At 43.3% G+C, this 17,797-nt stretch overlaps 1 protein-coding gene across 10 annotated transcripts in view; it reads right to left on the minus strand.

Moving 5' to 3' along the window:
- LOC121329438 (amyloid-beta A4 precursor protein-binding family B member 2-like) overlaps nucleotides 1–17,797 on the minus strand; it is a 117,907-nt gene that overhangs the window by 41,107 nt on the left and 59,003 nt on the right. For 9 of the 10 annotated variants that reach the window (XM_041275042.1, XM_041275021.1, XM_041275051.1 and 6 more), the window contains 5 exons: nucleotides 15,155–15,360; nucleotides 7,990–8,118; nucleotides 6,966–7,028; nucleotides 6,498–6,583; nucleotides 6,343–6,403 (listed from right to left, as the gene is read on the minus strand). In XM_041275042.1, coding sequence (XP_041130976.1) covers nucleotides 6,343–6,403; nucleotides 6,498–6,583; nucleotides 6,966–7,028; nucleotides 7,990–8,118; nucleotides 15,155–15,360 — 545 coding nt within the window. The remainder of the gene's footprint in view (nucleotides 1–6,342; nucleotides 6,404–6,497; nucleotides 6,584–6,965; nucleotides 7,029–7,989; nucleotides 8,119–15,154; nucleotides 15,361–17,797) is intronic. The other variant, XM_041275060.1, reaches the window with a different exon arrangement.

A 17,797-nucleotide genomic window follows, 5' to 3' on the forward strand; every position in this document is an offset into this window, starting at 1 on the left:
CCTTTGCTATTGCAACGGTGTTAGCCACTCCTCCTGTTTTTGTGTCACCTGTAAATTTAACAAGTTTGCTTACTATATCAGAATCTAAGTCATTAATGTAATGTAGATTAGGAAGACCAGATAACCTAATACTAATCCTTGTGGTACTCCACTGGTTACCTCGCTCCAATTTGAGGTTTCTCCTCTAATCAGTACTTTCTCTTTTCTACATGTTAACCACTCCCTAATCCACTCCCTAATAAATCCCTACTGTGTTCAGTTTGAGAATAAATCTTTTATGCAGGACTTTGTCTAAATAAACCACGTTGTATGCTTTGCAATTATCCATTGTTGATGCTGCATCCTCAAAAAAATCAAGCAGGTTAGTTAGACATGATCTCCTTTTCCTAAAACCATGCTGACTGTCCCCCAGGATACTGTTACCATATACACAGGTACTTTTCCATTTTGAATCTTATTATAGTTATAGTTTGACATATAAGAGAAGTCAGGCTTATTGGTCTGTAGTTACCTGGATCGGTTTTATCTCCCTTTTTTTGGATCGGCATTACGTTTGCAATTCTCCAGTCTGTCCATACAAGTCCTGTCTCAAGAGACTGTTGCATGATCTTGGTTAACAGTTACATATACATAACCTCCAGAATCACAGGAGAATGAGCACCCTCCACTGCTTCACTGCCTGTTATGAAACATTTAGAGATACAACCAAGGAGAAAGCGTCTTGAATGTGCCTCAGATTGAAGGCTATTGTTTAACCTTTCGTAGCAAAGTTGGGCGTTGTATCTAGGAAAGCATCAGTCCCCCCGTCGTCCCCTCACCCCCAATCCACTTGATTCTCCTCCCTGCCAATGATAACACTGACTGGCACCTGTCAACTGTTAACAGTGTGTGGGTACTGTGCTGGGTGTGAGCTAACATAACCTGCCATTGACCCTTTACTCCTCAATGATTTAATTAATGATTCCAAAAACAAGAACTCTTTAATGAGTGACAGCCAAACCCATTTTTCTTTTTTTATAATTACTTTTATTGCACAGAAGCCCATAGCAGATAACACTAGTTCACCAATACAATGTCAAATTTTGTATTTTATTTGCAAACCCATTTACAAAATAACTAATCCATCTATACACTATTTATTTTAAAGTCTAGTTTACCCACAACTGATTTGAACTACAGTATATTTCTGCAGGTGCACCTCATCAACAGAGTATAAAAACCAGGCCAACAAACTACTGTCTTCTATAATTGAGAAGCATATGTAGGAAAAAAAAAAAAATGTTTGAGCACTTTCAATCTGAAAAAGCTTTTTAGGGGCAGGAGGTGTTTTATTTTTTTATGTTTTTTATTTTAAAGGGTACTGTATTATTTATACCCGGTCTCTCTTTCCAGACAGCAGGCATGCTTTAATGCTGTGTGTGGCACCAGGCCAAGTCCTGCCTGTCACAGGCACCCAATCTGTACCCTGTCACTGCAGCCCTCAGCAACAACTCTGCATAACAACCATACAGACAGCAACAGGCCCGTCAACCCCACTCACATCCCATCAATACGTCCCATGCTGCAGAACCACTGGACCTGCTCTCAACAGTGATGCGCTGTGTTCCGGAACAATTCTACAGGGTTAGAGCTTTAAAATGAAAGGAAGCATCCCTCGAACACTGCTAATCAAATCTGATACAGGTGTATTTGCATAGTGCGATCTGTGAAAAGCAGAGGCATACTGTACTGCTTTGACTAACTACTTTGATTTGCACAGGTGACAGCAAATGCTACATAGGTTACGACAGCAAAACAGCTGTGTAGTCGACTGCAAGCAGGGTTCATTGTAGTTGTGATTACTGTAACCTGGCTTTAACTCTGGGTGTGACTGGGCTTATTGTGCAATTAAGGCTGGGCTGTTGATTGTACTTTGTTTGCTTAGAATGTACTGTTAAGATAACATTCCTAAGCTAATTAGTGGCAGCTGCTTTGATTAACCACTTTGACTTGCACAGGTGACAGCAACTGCTGTTACCTTCCAGCCTCTTCCCTACCTATACTCTCTGCCTTTTCTGCCTCTGTGTACTGTCTACAATGCTCCATGCTTCTGGTATTTTATAACCACTTGCCCACTCTATCCACTATTACTATCTCTCCTACCAAAGTCACTCTCTCCTGTTGATTGCTCTACTCCTCCTGCTCTCTCTCTGGTGTCCTATGGAACTGCAACAAGGTTGACTTCATCTTTGCCTACATCATTCATCTCTAGACTTTCTGGCCCTTACAGAAACATGGATCACCCCTGAGAACACTGCTACCCCAGCCCCTCTGTCTTCTCTCCATGTCCTCTCTCACTCTCCCCCGCTCCTCAGGACAATGCAGGGTAACTGGATTCCTACTTTCCCCATCCTGGAACTTCTCAATTCCTTCTGCTCTTTCCTTCATCTCTGCCAACACCTTTGAGTTTCATGCTGTTGGATTGCATTCTCCCTGTCATCTGCTTCTTACTGTTCTCTATTGCTCTGGTCCCCCTGCTCACTTACTGGATGAGCTTGACTTCCTCCTCCCAGTTTTTAGTAGACTTTACCATCATGACTCTTTCTTCCTCTCTCACTGCAACTTTGGGCTCCTTCTGTTCTATTGTCTCCCGCCCTGCTTGCTCCCCCCCTCCCCATCCCTGGCTATCCTCTATACTGCGCTCATTGTGCACTGCTGAGCAGAGATAGAAGACATCCAAGCTAACCACTACCTCTCCCTCCGCTCCTCCTCGTCAGTGCTCACCTCTGCCAAACACTTGTACTATCAATCTATCACCCTGTCCCACAGGCTTTTCTCCACCTTTTCCTCTCTCTAAACCCCTTCATCTCCTCTTTTGGCATCTCCTACAACCACTTCGCTGATGATGCCCAGATCTTCCTCTCCTTTCCATCCTTTGACTCCCACATCTCCTTCCGCACCTCAGAATGCCTCTCGGCTATCTTAACTTGGACGCATTCTCACCACCTCAAACTCAACCTCTCTAAAATCGGGCCTCCTCTCCCCTCCTCTGACATCTATCTCAGTACCCACTGATTATATCACTCTTTCTCCTAAAAACCTAGGTGTTGTTCTTGACCCCTCCCTCTCCTTCACTCCACACATCTCTTCCCTGACACGCACTTGCCACTTCTTTCTTAGCAACATCTATCCATCCTTTTCACGCTACTTATTCCACCCAACTCCTGGTCCAAGCTCTTGTACTCTCCATATTGGACTACTGTAACTCTCTCCTTGTTGGTTTCTAGAACTTCGGCTATCCGCCCCCTCAGCTCAATCAAAATTCTACTGCTCGTCTTGTTTTCTCCCAACTTCTCTACTCTCATGCCACTCCTCTGCTTCGCACCCTCCACTGGCTACCTATCTATGCTTGCACTCAATTCAAGACCTTTGTTCTTGCCTACTGCTCTCTTGATCACACTGCCCCCTCCTACCTCCAATCCCTTGCGTCTCCCTACACCCCCTCTCCTCTCTTCCTCTACTGGCTGACTGGTCATGCCTCCCTCAACTGTCCATCCTCCCATGCCCGCTCCTTCTCTTCCCTAGCCCCTCAGTGATGGAACCAGTTACCGACGAATCTCAGGACTGCTCCATCTCCCACTGCCTTCTGTCGCCTCATAAAGACCCACCTGTTTAGACTGCACTTGTAAATCTCTTGATCTACCCCTCCTACTACGCATTGGACTTCCCTGACCTCAGCACCATGTTACTGGATTCTCAGCTAATGCACTATCCTTGCACTAACTGTACTACTATTATGTAATTGTTGCAATCCTACCTTGCTGCATCCTTGTTCACATTGTATTTCAGTGGTATTATTTGTACTTACTGCCCTGTAACACCTGTAGGTAAGGGAGTCAAAGGCATTCTGGTTATTTGTGATGAACTGACACTATTTAGATAGTACTGCATACTACAGGTTTACCCCAGGCTCATCCTTGGTTGCTGACATCTTGGAATGATGAGTAAAATGACGTCACAGGCCGAAACATTTCCGGCCATATTGCTCCTGAGTCAGAGCCTCCCTGACTCGCTCACTATATTACGCTAGCGATACCGCTCCCGAGTCAGAGCCTCCCTGACTCTCTCACTATATTACGCTAGCGATACAGCTCCCGAGTCAGAGCCTCCCTGACTCTCTCACTATATTACGCTAGCGATACCGCTCCCGAGTCAGAGCCTCCCTGACTCTCTCACTATAGCCTCCCTGACTCTCTCACTATATTACGCTAGCGATACCGCTCCCGAGTCAGAGCCTCCCTGACTCTCTCACTATATTACGCTAGCGATACCGCTCCCGAGTCAGAGCCTCCCTGACTCTCTCACTATACTACGCTAGCGATACCGCTCCCGAGTCAGAGCCTCCCTGACTCTCTCACTATAATACGCTAGCGATACCGCTCCCGAGTCAGAGCCTCCCTGACTCTCTCACTATAATACGCTAGCAATACCGTAAACACCACATTGCAGATGCTTGACGCAGACACTGTAATTGGCTTTCAAACACGTGTAACCTTCACATACACGTCAAGTGGTACTCCTGCTGTGGCCCAGTTACTAAGTGGGACTGACCAGCAATGAGATCCACTGGCTTGCCTGAGAACACACAGCCACAGAGTGTTCACTGATCGAACTCGAGACAACCCAAGCTTTATGCAAATATTAAAAGGCAGAAGCAGAATAAGAAGTGGGATATTCAATGAGACTTCGGTGTACAGCCTGTACATCTCAGACAGAGAACAGAGATTGCATACTGTATATACATCCACTGCAGAGGAAATAAACAGCGGCAATATATTTACCTACAGTGTTTGATGTGGTAGCAACACCTACCCAATTGCAGCATTACTGGGTGCAGCAATAGCATGTGTATAGACACTTTTTTCTGAATAGTATTACGATTTTGAATACATCGTTAAGCACATTGCAGTGCTAAAAAGGTCGAAAAACATGGCTGACCTTATAAAAAATGTTTTAGTCAAGACATGTTACAATTTGGGTTTCCTATTTAAAAAACAATACTCAGCCATCTGTGTAGCTTGACTGTGAATGCACACAATATATTGATAAAGCCTGGACTTGCAGGTGTATTGCATTGCCAGGAGGTGGCAGCATTGGAATTCAAGAATGCATTCTTACTGAAAGCTGGAACAATGTCTGTTTCCACAAACAATGACAAGGAAGCATACGGTACATATAATACATGCAGGTCATTGTAAAAGCCTGTGTGAAATTACCTCATACAGTTAGTGCGCATGGTGCTGTTGGTGGAATTTTCTTCAAAAAAGAAGGGTTCTCATATTTGTGTCCAGTTTGAATTTCTCTCCTGAACCCTCTCACAAATTCTACAATTGTACTCTTTATCCCAGGACCATATTTATAGTACAAGATAATTTATGGTATCCTGTCCAAATTTCAATACACTCTGGGCTTGCTAAATCACTTCTGCCTGTTAAACTGTATGTCATTCAAGTCTTCCCTTAGTTTTTAAAAATAGACATTGGTCCCCAGAAATTAAAAAGTTGTATATCTGATTGGATCATTTCTGTAAGACTACACTGTATTTATAAAATATATTGCCCAGCAAGTGTAATGTGATGTGAAGTCCTGAGTGTATTCCATTACACTTAGTATTTGTGTTATGTCTTCTACCTTTCATCACTCTGAATCTCGGCACTTTGCTCCCTTCACATATAGCAGGTAGTGGGGAGATGGCACCAGCACTTTAAACAACTGTGCCACAGGGTGAAGCTGTAATGATTTGTGTAATTAAGTTTACAGGAATAAATAATCTTGTTGAACATTCTGCAGCTTCTTTGGCTTGCATGGAACAGTGCTCTGCAGCATCGTTCAAATGTCTGGTTCATGATATTCATGAAGTACTGCAACTACAAGGTAGGTGGCAGTGCAGGTGAGCTTTTACAAGCTTCCAGAAAACAAAGTCAGCACCATGTTTGCTGTTGGTGGTGAAGTTAATACATGGTAATGAACAATACATGCAGTGAGACCCGCAACTCACATTCATCCTTCTCTCTCCTGTTTCCAAACCACTTAACTATACCGGTAATAAACATTTCGATCTCAGTAGAATTTAACAGAAATTCACCAGAAATAGTAGTTTGTTTTACTTCAAAACCTGCCTCAGTCAAGTAGTTTTATTTCCAATTTGAATTTCAGCATTTCAGCATGATTACGGATTTTAAGTCACAATGGCAGAACCCAACCCGGCTTGTTTTATAGCACTTCGAGAATGAGCTGGCATCTCATCGATCACGTCAAGCCCAATCTCCTTTACTTCCAATCTGCTAAATGTGTTGTACTGACCTTGGCTTCTGGGTCACTGTTAATGCTGCAGGAATCTTCGTCGTCTGACTGGGACACATTTCTAAGAGCAGAACAGAACAGGATTAGACACAGACTTCAGCAGACTGCAAATGCACCTTGAACAGTGATTCCAGCATCGAGAAGCACTGACATACCGGAGTTTCAAAGAGGCATAGCGCAAGGTGGCTCCTTCAAACTCTTTTAGACTGGGGTCAGGATTCACTGTTGCTGCTTGCAGATCCTACAACGACAAACAGGGACACTGAGTCACAGTACAACCTCTTCATAGCCTATAGCCTATAGCCTTTGCACACAAAAAAATGTAATAAAATATTTTAAAAATATGTTGCAATCCTTTGGTGCATAGGCATGCATAACATTGCCCCTGAAAAGGTTTGCTTTCACTTGAGTAATACATGCCTTTCAGTTGTCCCTACATTTTAATACATGTTATTGACAGTCCAGAAGCAATAACATTCTCTAGGGGATGCCTTACTTCAGCCACTAATCACACATCAAGCTGCATAGGCAGCATAGCAGAATATCTGGCGGGGGGTGGGGTAGCAACAACCATGCACAAGTCATTCAAAATAATCTGAAACTGACAGTTCATATATACTTGCCTTCCAGATTTCACTATCAATCTTTCCCCCATTCAGCACAGCAAAATCACTCCATGGCTGTTTCTAGACATACAGTTATTCACACAGGTGAAACGTATTGATGAAAAGGGGAAAAAAGACATGACACTGCTGTTAACACGTTATGGGCAGACTGGGTTAGTAATACAATAGGCTTCTACCTCATGCCCCATGCTTACAATCTCAGGGTCACTATCATGGCACTGATTTTACAGGGAAAGAGGCAAGCCAATTCACTTTGTGGAAAAACAGGGGTTCACTGCAACTAGGCAACACAAAATGTTTTGTTTTTTTTTCTAGGGAAATGTAAGAAAATGACCACGGGCAATACAAAAGGAATGTAAAATGCGTAGGTGTGAGGTCAAAATTCTTCTTCAAAAGGCTTTATACCATGAAAATGTTCTGAATGGTGTAATTTCTTCCCAGAATACCCTTTTATTCAACAGAATTCATTGCTACAATCACTGCCCACATACTCAATATGGGAAGTTAGTATAAAAATGCTACCCTTTAAAGACATGAAAGTGGCTAGGTGGATGGAACATGTTTTAGCCATTCATTTCTGAAGTCCGGGGTCTGAATATGGCTTTCAAAGTTACTGAGTTGTGGTCTCCACGTGCAGTACCCCACAACACAAAACCACAACATAATTTACAATGGAGTTCTATATATGCAGTCATAAAAGATAAGGTTGAATAGACATGAAGAGAAAACTGCTCCCTCAAGTCACTAAACAGGTGACCCTGTGGGGTACTTTTATATGGATCACCTCATGCGACACAGCTTCGATTTGAAACGAGCAAAAACTCAGTTTTCAAAAGAAGTAGTGATGCTGGAGTCAGGTCACTAGACCCAATAATATGAATGCAAGAGAAAAGCAATAGAGAAAGACAGAATGCTAACCAGGTAATGCAGGGGGAGGGGGTGGGGAGGGGTCACACGCTGCATATGAAACCAGTTTTAAAATGGGGATATAAGTTTCCACTGCAACAGAAAGAGAACTTACAAAGTAACAATTGTTAACAAAGCCACAGGAGGGCACAGTGCTGTCTGAGGACAAGATGCTGGGCTGCTCGGCGGAGTCTTCCGACATGCTGCTTGCAGGCCCAAGAAACACCTCGTCCTGAGTCTCTGCCTGCCAAGGACACAAAAAACAAGGTCACGAGGAGGCTGAGAAGATGATGAAGCGTGTCGTCTTATTGTACTGTAAGAATCGACAGTGGAGACAATGTATTCCTAGCATGAGAAAACCGGGTAAACAAGCAGAATTAAAAATCAATGAAATTCCAAGGATATAAATATAAGCAGCACCGCGAGAGTCCTAGGAACGTTGTCATAGGTGCCGAATTCCCCCCAAGGCATCAGTTCAAAAGAGCTGAAACAGCTATCAAGGGCTCCAATTAACAGCTTTCTTCAGGCCACCACACACACACACACACACACTAAATTATCATTAAAATGTTAGAAAATATATGTTACTTCATTCAGAAAAAAAAATGAAATTCTAGGAGACTAAAAATAACCTGGAGAAAGGTTGCTTATGACTGCTGTATAACTGTGTGTGTGTGTTTGGGGTGTTAAACTAAACAATATAGGAAAGCTTGAGGTATTGTTTGAGTGCTCTTAATTATCCTTTAAAAATGCTGATGCCGTCAGCAGAAACTTAATTTCTGCAATGTAACCTTCATACTGAATACCAAAGAAAATACACACAAATGGATACAGGCAAAGTAAATAAATACTACTTAATAAAAGGCATTAAAATCATAAAAAGGGGGTAAACTAACACAGTGAGCCCAAAAAAGGGACGTCATAAGCCACAGCGAACAACACAAACCCCCAATTCTTCACAGGCATATACTGTAGATTTCAATCCATTAGGATACCCATATACAAGTGTGTCACACATAATCTGCATGGCCTTGTAAGGAGTGGTTCAAGGGAGAGACCACAGGGTTAGATATACATTTAACCTCATTAAACCACCATTACCTGGGAGTGAATACAGGCTTAGAAAATATTTAAACAAATCATTACCGTGCTTGAGAGGCATTATGCCGGTGAGATATGAATCTCAACATTGGAAACCGGCTGAATTGAGCTTATGGTTTTTAGCAATTGAAAAATACACCAAATTACATAGATTTGTAAAGTCTGCCCTCATTTATTTAATGATTTAAAACATCCTACATAATAACTTTGGTAAAGATGTGGCTGTAATCCAAATAAACAACATCAAGTCCTGTAAAAAAAAAGGTTTGTCGATTATGTTTTGGACAAGAAAACAATACAGCAACGTTTTTTTGGAGAGATTTGACTGTTTCCGTGCCATGTCCCCTGCACCAGAACCGCCACATGGTGACTTAACTGCATAAGTGAGTGCTTATTTCATTACAGAAAATGTTATCATAACCCAGGTTCCCTGAAAAAGAAATGTACCGAATGGGTATTTACCGCCTACAGACCCAAATCCTGAATATCATATACCAAAGCTGCTCTTTGAGCATGTGATGCAGTCATGGCCCCGCCCCCAAGGGAACAAAAGGAGAGCGCTCACAGATCTCAGCATAAATTTTCCTTCAAGCTTGCTCCAATCATGGGACTCCGCAACTTTGAAGGTTAATGGTTACATTTCTATTTCAGGGAACCTGGGTTATGATGATAACCTAACATTCCCTTTCAATGTGACCATTACCGAGTGTACCAAAGCAGTCGCAGGGCAAGATTGCAGACGACTGGAATGCTACAAGGCTAAGCCAAAGACTGCCCTGTGCCTTATCATTCGGAACCCCACTAACACGTAGCTAGGGCGGAAAATATTTAAGGGAGAGTTTCACCTCTATGACTGTGTTGTAAGGATCGACTGAGAAGCCGCCCTTAACATTAGTTCTAAAACCAGTGTTTTGAGTATCCACGACATTAGTAAAGGTGTGGGGAGTAGCCCACTGCATTGCAAATGCCCTTGACAGATGCAGCCTGGAATAAAGCCCACAATGTTACCATGCCCCTGGTGGAATGGGCAGTAAACTTTTCTGGAGGGGACAAGTTGGACAGCTCATACAGTCCTGACCGTGTCTGTTATCCACTTGGATAGCTGCTGCTTAGACAGGGTTTGACCTTGGGACTCCAACTTTTCGCCCTGTCAACACAGTACGCCAGGGCCCAAACTGGGCAGAGAGTATGGAGCTATCGCTCTCTGTCAAACTGGAAAGAAGGATGGAAAGGCTCCAATTTCACAAATTGGTTGACATGGAATGCCGAAATAGTCCGGCAAAAAGGCTGGATTGGTACGGAGCGTAACCTTTGTCCTGACCTCTGTAATAATTAAGCAGGCTATACAGAATGACTACATCTCACTCACCCGCTTTGAGGAGGTGATAGCGAGCAAGAAAGCCAGTTTAAAACGATTACAGTTTCAGCTCAGCTGAATGCAGGGGTTCAAATAGAGATTTAATGAGTGCATTAAGCAACACGTTTAGCCTCCAGCGAGGGACAATGTCCTTCACAGGCGGATGAAGCTGCCAAGCCCCTTTCAAAAACTGCCCCTGGGGAGAGAGAGTCAATCTTGACATGGCAAGCTGTATTTAACCCTTTGCGGTCTGTAGTCTGTAGACATTTTTTCTCCGGAAAAAGCAGAGAACACCTTTCAATGGCTGAGTAAGACCGATAAGAGCCAAATGAAGCCCAAAAAAAAGGACGTCTCTGATAGCCCCATGCACCACAGAGATAACACTGACATAAATAAAGGAGATGCAGAATATCACTGACATCTGCAGAGCTTTTTGAGATGTTATAGTAATAAAATACATTTTTTTTTACTTTAACATGTATTTAAAGTATTATGGATTTTCTTCTTGTTACTTTATCTTGTAAAGCGCTTTGTGATGGTGGTCCACTACGAAAGGCGCTATATAAAATAAAGGATTGATGGACTGATTGATTGATTGATAACGTAGAGGGGGGTTTTCAATCGTTAAACAGGCCCTGCAAAAATTGCAGTAACATTGCCATGGTCAAACCCAAGAGGCAGACACCATGTCTGTAAGACGCTCCACTTGTACCCGTACTGGAAAAGTGTGGACGCTCCTGTGGCATTTTGCAAGGCATCAAAAATCCTACTGTACAGTCCCAGAATGTTCAATGCAGCCATTCAGGAGCTTCATCAAGGTTGAAAACCAGAGTCTCCTGGGACAATAATGGCCTACTAGAAGCACCCTGGCCCTGTCTTAGCTGATTTTCTCCACAAACAGCAGGAGCCAGGCGAGCGGTGGGAAGGCATGTTACAGTTGCCTTGGCCACTGGTCCTCGTCTCCTATTACGGAGGACCAGAGAGGACCGTGGGTTTATTCCTGGGAGACGAGATCTCTCTGCTCTCATACCTCACCCAGATGAGGCTCACCATCTTGGGGTGAAGTCTCCACTTTGAGCTGCTGGGGACTCCCCTTGAGAGGCAGTCCACCAGCCAGTTTGTCACCCCGGGCAGATGTACTGCCTGCGGCCACACAATGGAGACTGGGCGACCTGAGGCCAACCTGGTGGTTGATGTACGCCACCATTGTCACCACTATACAGACAAGCACGTGTCTCCCGTGAACCTCCTGCAAAAAAATTCTACAAGGCCAGGTAAACTGCCTGCAGCTCTAAAATACTGATGTGGAGACCCTGCCAAGGGAGGTTCCACGCACCTTGCGCACCTCAGCCATTCCACACAGTGCTCCCTTCTGGTGACACTGCCGAGCGCCACGTCTAGGCGTAGCTGGGCCAGCTGGTTCAACCAACAGAGTGGCTTTAGACAGTGGTAGGACACTGTCAATAGGCAGTCACGGTTCAATGTGGTGAACCAGTCACCAGGCTGGAGCTATTTCACAGTCAATATTTTTAACCTCCTGAAGTTAAGGATTGGTCTGAGGCCACCATCCCGCTTGGGCACAAGGAAGTACCTGGAGTAGAACCCTTCCTCCAACTACAGGGGGTCTATCATGCAATTAGTCCGTTTGTGCAGCAGAGCTGCTACCTCCTGAGACACCACAGTGGCATCATCAGTCACGCCCCGAAAGGGAGTGGAACTGTGCTTTAACTACAGCGAACAGCTGGTCTGAACAGTAGTAAGCACCCAAATGTCTGTGGTGCACTGAGGGCAATAGTCCAGATGTCTCCTGAGAAGGAGCCCTATGGGCCCAGGGCCTGGGAAGCATCGCGTCCACCGCGGGACCAAACGTATGCCCGACAGTATCGGGGCACCCAAGAGGTGCTTTGTCCATGTCAGACACGCCAAAACTGTTGTGGTGAGGGCCTGTGGTTTTCAGTGAGGGAACACAGCAAATGTGAATGGTAGCCTGTATGGATGCTATTGTAGTTCCCTAGCTATGTGGCGAATGCAGTGGCTAAATAGCCTCTCTTGAGGATCACCTCATAGACACGGCACTGTTTGTTAGGGCAGGCAGCACCTTTGGATAGGAGTGCTAAAATTAGGCGCCTAAACCAAGGCAGCAACAGAAGCCTCAACCAGTGGAAAATGGACCAGGCCCAGCTTCTCCACATCATACACCTTATACAGGGCATCCGTCGACCTGGAAACAGCAGGAGCTGTTGCCGGATAGTCCCAGGAAGACTGGATCTCAAAAGAGAAAATCTGGGTGAACTGGGGTAGATATGGGAGATGCTGTGGCTAATCTGTGGTCGTGGACCCATGGAGCTCGATAGGGGCAGGTGGCACCGAACGTTCCCGCAGTAATTCAGCACGAATGATGCCTAGGTGGGAAACAGTTGCCCAAAGCCGATCGACTGAAACAGCGACTATTCTTCCTCTTCCGTGGCGGAGGGGATAGGAGAGACCAGAACGGGACCGGTTTGGGTACCGGATCAGTGACCTGAGCATCGGTCGGTACCTGGTAGGTACTGGGGTTGGTCCAATATCGATTTGGTGTAATGCAGCGTAGGTACTGTTTCAGGACTGGTGAGGTATTGATTCAGAACCTGGTTGGCACTAAGCCGGTTTGGTACTGGTACTGGCTTTTGCACTATGTAGGACTGGGTCGGTACTGGGTCAGTGCAGTACTGGTTTGATGACTTTAGAACTCTGTTGGTACAAGGACAGCACCGGGCTAGTACCAGTACGGTAACCTCAGCCCCGGTTCATTGCCGGTACAGTACCCAGTCATGAACTGAGTGGGGCGGTGACCACAGTACCCACTGGGTCCACCGGTTCACAGTAACTGCGAGTGGCAATGTACAGGGATGTCCACCTGTAAAAGCCACAGGCAAAACCACGCACGAGACTGAGGGATGCTTGCTTGTTAGAATGGACTTGTTAGAACCTTAGCAACGGTGATGCTAAAAGCTGTCACCAAAATGGCATCAAGACACTGTGGTTGAATTGAGAGCAACAACAACAACAACAACAACAACAACAACAACAAGCGAAGCGAGTATCTCAGTCCTGCGCAGTGCTACTGAGTCCAGCAGCTGCTCTTGCTGCACATGTGCTTAGCACCATGTTGCAGCCAGTCCCGCGTGCAGTATCTGTAAAAAACAGAACACATAAGAGAAAATACTATCTCAACAAAAAACAGTAATTAACAATTACATAAATAGTATAACATGTTTCATATGGTGCTAAATAATCTCCAGTTGGAGCTATGCAGTTGGTGGGGGAGCACAAAGTCAACCAACTTATGTTGCTGGATCCCTGGGAAGGAGCGACTCGAGCCTCTGGCCGCAGTGCACCGCAACAAGCAACAGGCTGTAGTGCACACAATATACGCAATTAGTGTAAACTATTACAGCAATTAGTTTAAATATTACATAGAATTTATGTAAAAACACAATAAATGCAAAATGTATACAGATAGAAGCAACAATGTACTTATCGGAACCAGGCTCTTTGATCAGGTCAGTCTTGAAAGGAAAATGGTGAGATCTGGGTGCAGTCTTTTTGTGCCCTCGTGGGCAGGGCCACGATTTGCGTCACAGGCTCAAAGAGCAGCTTTGGGCTATAATATTCAGGATTCGGGTCTTTAGGAGGTAAATACCCATTCGGTAATGGCTACATGTTGTGCTTAAAAGGAACTACAGTGCTCCCTCGCTATAAGACTCTCTGTTATAACACGCTTCAGATATAACGCTCCTACAGCATGTCCCCCAATTCCCTACACTAGTGATTCATGCAATATTTCTACAGTAAATACAGTGCCAGTGTTGTTCAAACTGTGAACAACTTCTCAGTCTAACTTCTGTTTCTGTCTCTCTGTTTGATACAGTATCTGAACTGAAGAAAAGCTGTGCTGGCATTTTATAACACAGACATCTTATTCAGCATTCGTTTTATAACTAAATAAATATTAGGCCTATTACGTGGTTCTCTTTCCTAATGTATTTACTTTTTCCTGTGAGATGAACTGCAGCTTTCTCTAGGAGACGGGACACTTCAGTTTCGCTTCAGCCCTGCTCTAGCAGCCGAACCTGGGGCGAGCCCATTCACTCTCCCCCTCTCCCAACCCGCTCTCCTTCTCGCACTGGGTTTGCTTGTCTGTCACTTCGAACTGAACTCCCAACCACCATTTAGCCAGGCTATTTATAGTTTAAAAACTGCTAATTAAAATGTTTCACGAGTGGGAATGTTACCTTTTATTTATTTATTTTTTTAATAAAAATACAGCATTGATTACATGGTGCTTTATGCATGGTTAATTCACGAAAAGTAAAATTTTTGCTTCACTACATGTGCATTATAGAAAGGGAGTTATTTTATTTTGTATTTTAGTCAGATGTGTGTTGTAATGTGTCTTGCGGTGGCCCCCACCCCTATTTATAACGCTCTTCGGTTACAACGCTCATATTGTGTGTCCCTGAGACCCGCGTTATAGCTTTTTAAAAGGACATCAAATATAGTTGCTCTGCATTTAATGAAAACCTTTCCAAATTCCTGCAAGGCAGTATTGGAGTAATCACAAATTCAAAACAGCAAGTCCAATCTTGTAAATAATGGTTTGCAATAATATTAACTGCGGTCATTACCTGCTAGAAAGCTGGAAGTAGCTTAGTGTCCCAAGCCACAGAGTAAAAAGTGTTTGTGTATCAAGACATTTGTAAAAAGTGTTCTGGCTTATATTTTCGACTGGTTCAATTTAGATACTTTGCCATGTAAAGCAAGTCCTAAATTAGGTGCTTACCTCATTTTCTGGAGTGGGAGACAGGGTGACTGAACTCAGTGACCCCTTTTGCAACCCCTGGATGTCAGCTGATGAGACAGGGCGTTCCCATTGGGTGGTTCCTGTTGGTATGTGCCAGTAATAGACACCTCCCATGTCACTGATCTTCTTCCAGCCTGGGGGCAGGTCTGGATCGGTCTGAAATGACTGGTCACTCCATATGTCAGCTAAAGCAAAAAACAAACACAAAAGTTTCAAACTTAGAACCTGAACACTAACGTAGGAAGATGTGCCACTGTAACTATGAAGTGAAGGCCAAAGTTGAACAAGAAACAATGACTGTTCACGTTCAGGAGCACATTTAAATCACACCAACGGAAAAGCAGTTATATCAAAAGTATTCTGTTAGAAACACCCCTCATCTCAATGTAGCTCGATAAAAATGATGACTGGGGGTCTCAGAGTAGCCCCAGTTTCTAGAAGAAGAAAAACTTACCTGTTTAGCACTTCCATTACCCACAGAGGTGTGAAATATGCAGTTTCTAAATAATACATTATAGCAAGCATGGGTTTCCATTTTAAAACATTACATCTTGTAGTTTAAAACAGGTTCTCAATTTCCATGTCTTACCTCACAGGAAACCCATCACACCTGCACTTCCTGGTCACCTTGCACTGTCTATATGCTACAGGCTGGTTAATATAACGATAAAGAGGCTTTTAAAGGGGTGGGGGCTATTATGAAATGACCTAGGACATATAACACTACTTTAATACATGTTTCAAAACTGCACAACAAAGACCATTACAATGAATGGAAGTGCAGAGAGTGAGCTTTACAGAATTGTCGTGTTACTCATAACCACTTTAACAGTCAGGTACTGGTTTCGCACCATCTTTCTCAGGCAATACATTAAATCTATAATCTTCACATTTCTAGACTCCTGAAGCCACCCTGCAATAATGAAATGGTTAAGCCCCTTAACAATAGAACGACTGCATTTAGACGCATATCTAGAGCAACCATGAGCCGTCAATTTGATTATATAACCTATCTGTTGTCCTACTGAACTGGTATTTGATAGCAGATAAGCTAAATAAGAAGACCCCACTATAGAGCACTGAGGCACACAAGATTAAACACTCTGTGAAAAGCACTGATTGTGATCCAGGATCACTTTTGTTTTTTTCTCCTGTAACAAGACTATGATTCCGTTTCCTTGATAATTAAAAAAAAAAAAAAAAAAAAAAAAAAAAAGCAGCTCCTTATTTTTAATTCTAAACAAAGTGTGTTCAGTGACTTGTTGCAAAAATGTTATAACCTGTTCTGCAAATGATAGTTTCCTCTTAATTACAATTTAATTAAATCAACATAACTTCACACGCCGTTTATGTTCGGTTTGAATAAATTTCATGCTAGGCATGAAATATCACTCGTGCCAAACACCCTGAATCATTTTTTAAAATTGGAGTGTTGGCGCTAGATGAGAGCATGCATGTTAAAAATGTTACATTGCAGGTCTAAAATTAATTACATTTACATATCTTATGTCTCGTCATCAGCAGGTACTGTAATCCCTTTCAAAATAGTGCATTTGTCACTCACAAAGCTCTCAAAAGTATTTAGTACACAAAAAAAAAATTGCTTTTTTTTTTGAAAACCAAGCATTCAGATCTTCAAGGGAGGAGCTTGTCAGAAAGACTCCTTACAAAAATGTGTATATGTGGCGTTCTTGGTGAAATCAGGTCATTTATTGTATTTTGCTTCACAATAACTGAATATATATCTTATTTAAAGTGTGTAACATATACAGTATAAACAGACATAATGGAAATTCACAGTGCTACATTTAATGTGTAATACGCTGCAGATCTACAGTACAATCAATTGCACAGAAGCTGAAAGGCTCTGCAATGCCCTCCCTTGCTCTTGTGTATCAAGAGATAACAACTACTGTACTGAGTATGTGCAAGATTGTTATAATGCTATACAGAATGTGTAAAACAATGCTAGTATTAAATATCTTGCTCGCAAACATTCCATGTTTTACAGTGTGTGTCTTGCGGCTCTCGACCATATGGAAATGTTGGTATGTGGCCACCCCTACCATATACCCACACAGACTTCAGTCACATGACCGCTTTATGGCAGCCACTTGTAAGGTCATGATTTTAAAATAATTTTCTTGCCTTTTTAGCAGGCGCACTATGATGACTACCCTCTCCCTTATTTACGGGTTGAGGATTTTTGTGTTGTAGGTCACTTCCTGAGCTATAGGTCAATTGTGTTTTCTGATTCCTTAAGCAGTTCAGTCATGGGTATCATACAAGAAACAACGAACGAGAACTTCAGGTACCGACTTGCTACTTGCAGGATAGAAACGCTGCATGTTAAATGTGTTGCCATGACACTGACCTCTGACCTAATGGTACAATGCCAATCAGATTAAAGTATCTGAAGCAGAGTACAGACATCAAAAGCTGTCAAGCTGGGGTTTTCACCACCTCCTCATCACAAGTATCAAACATTCTGCAGTTTTGTTTTTACATAGAGCAGAGGCATAGAACAATAACTGTCGCACTGGATACAGCGAGACTGTCACAGAAAATATGCAAATGCTCTTACAAAGCTCCAGTCATGTACCTCCCTGCTGCTAGCCCTGG

This window comes from Polyodon spathula, chromosome 2 (genome assembly GCF_017654505.1).
Source record: "Polyodon spathula isolate WHYD16114869_AA chromosome 2, ASM1765450v1, whole genome shotgun sequence".
In the NCBI taxonomy this organism is placed as follows: Eukaryota; Metazoa; Chordata; class Actinopteri; order Acipenseriformes; family Polyodontidae; genus Polyodon; species Polyodon spathula.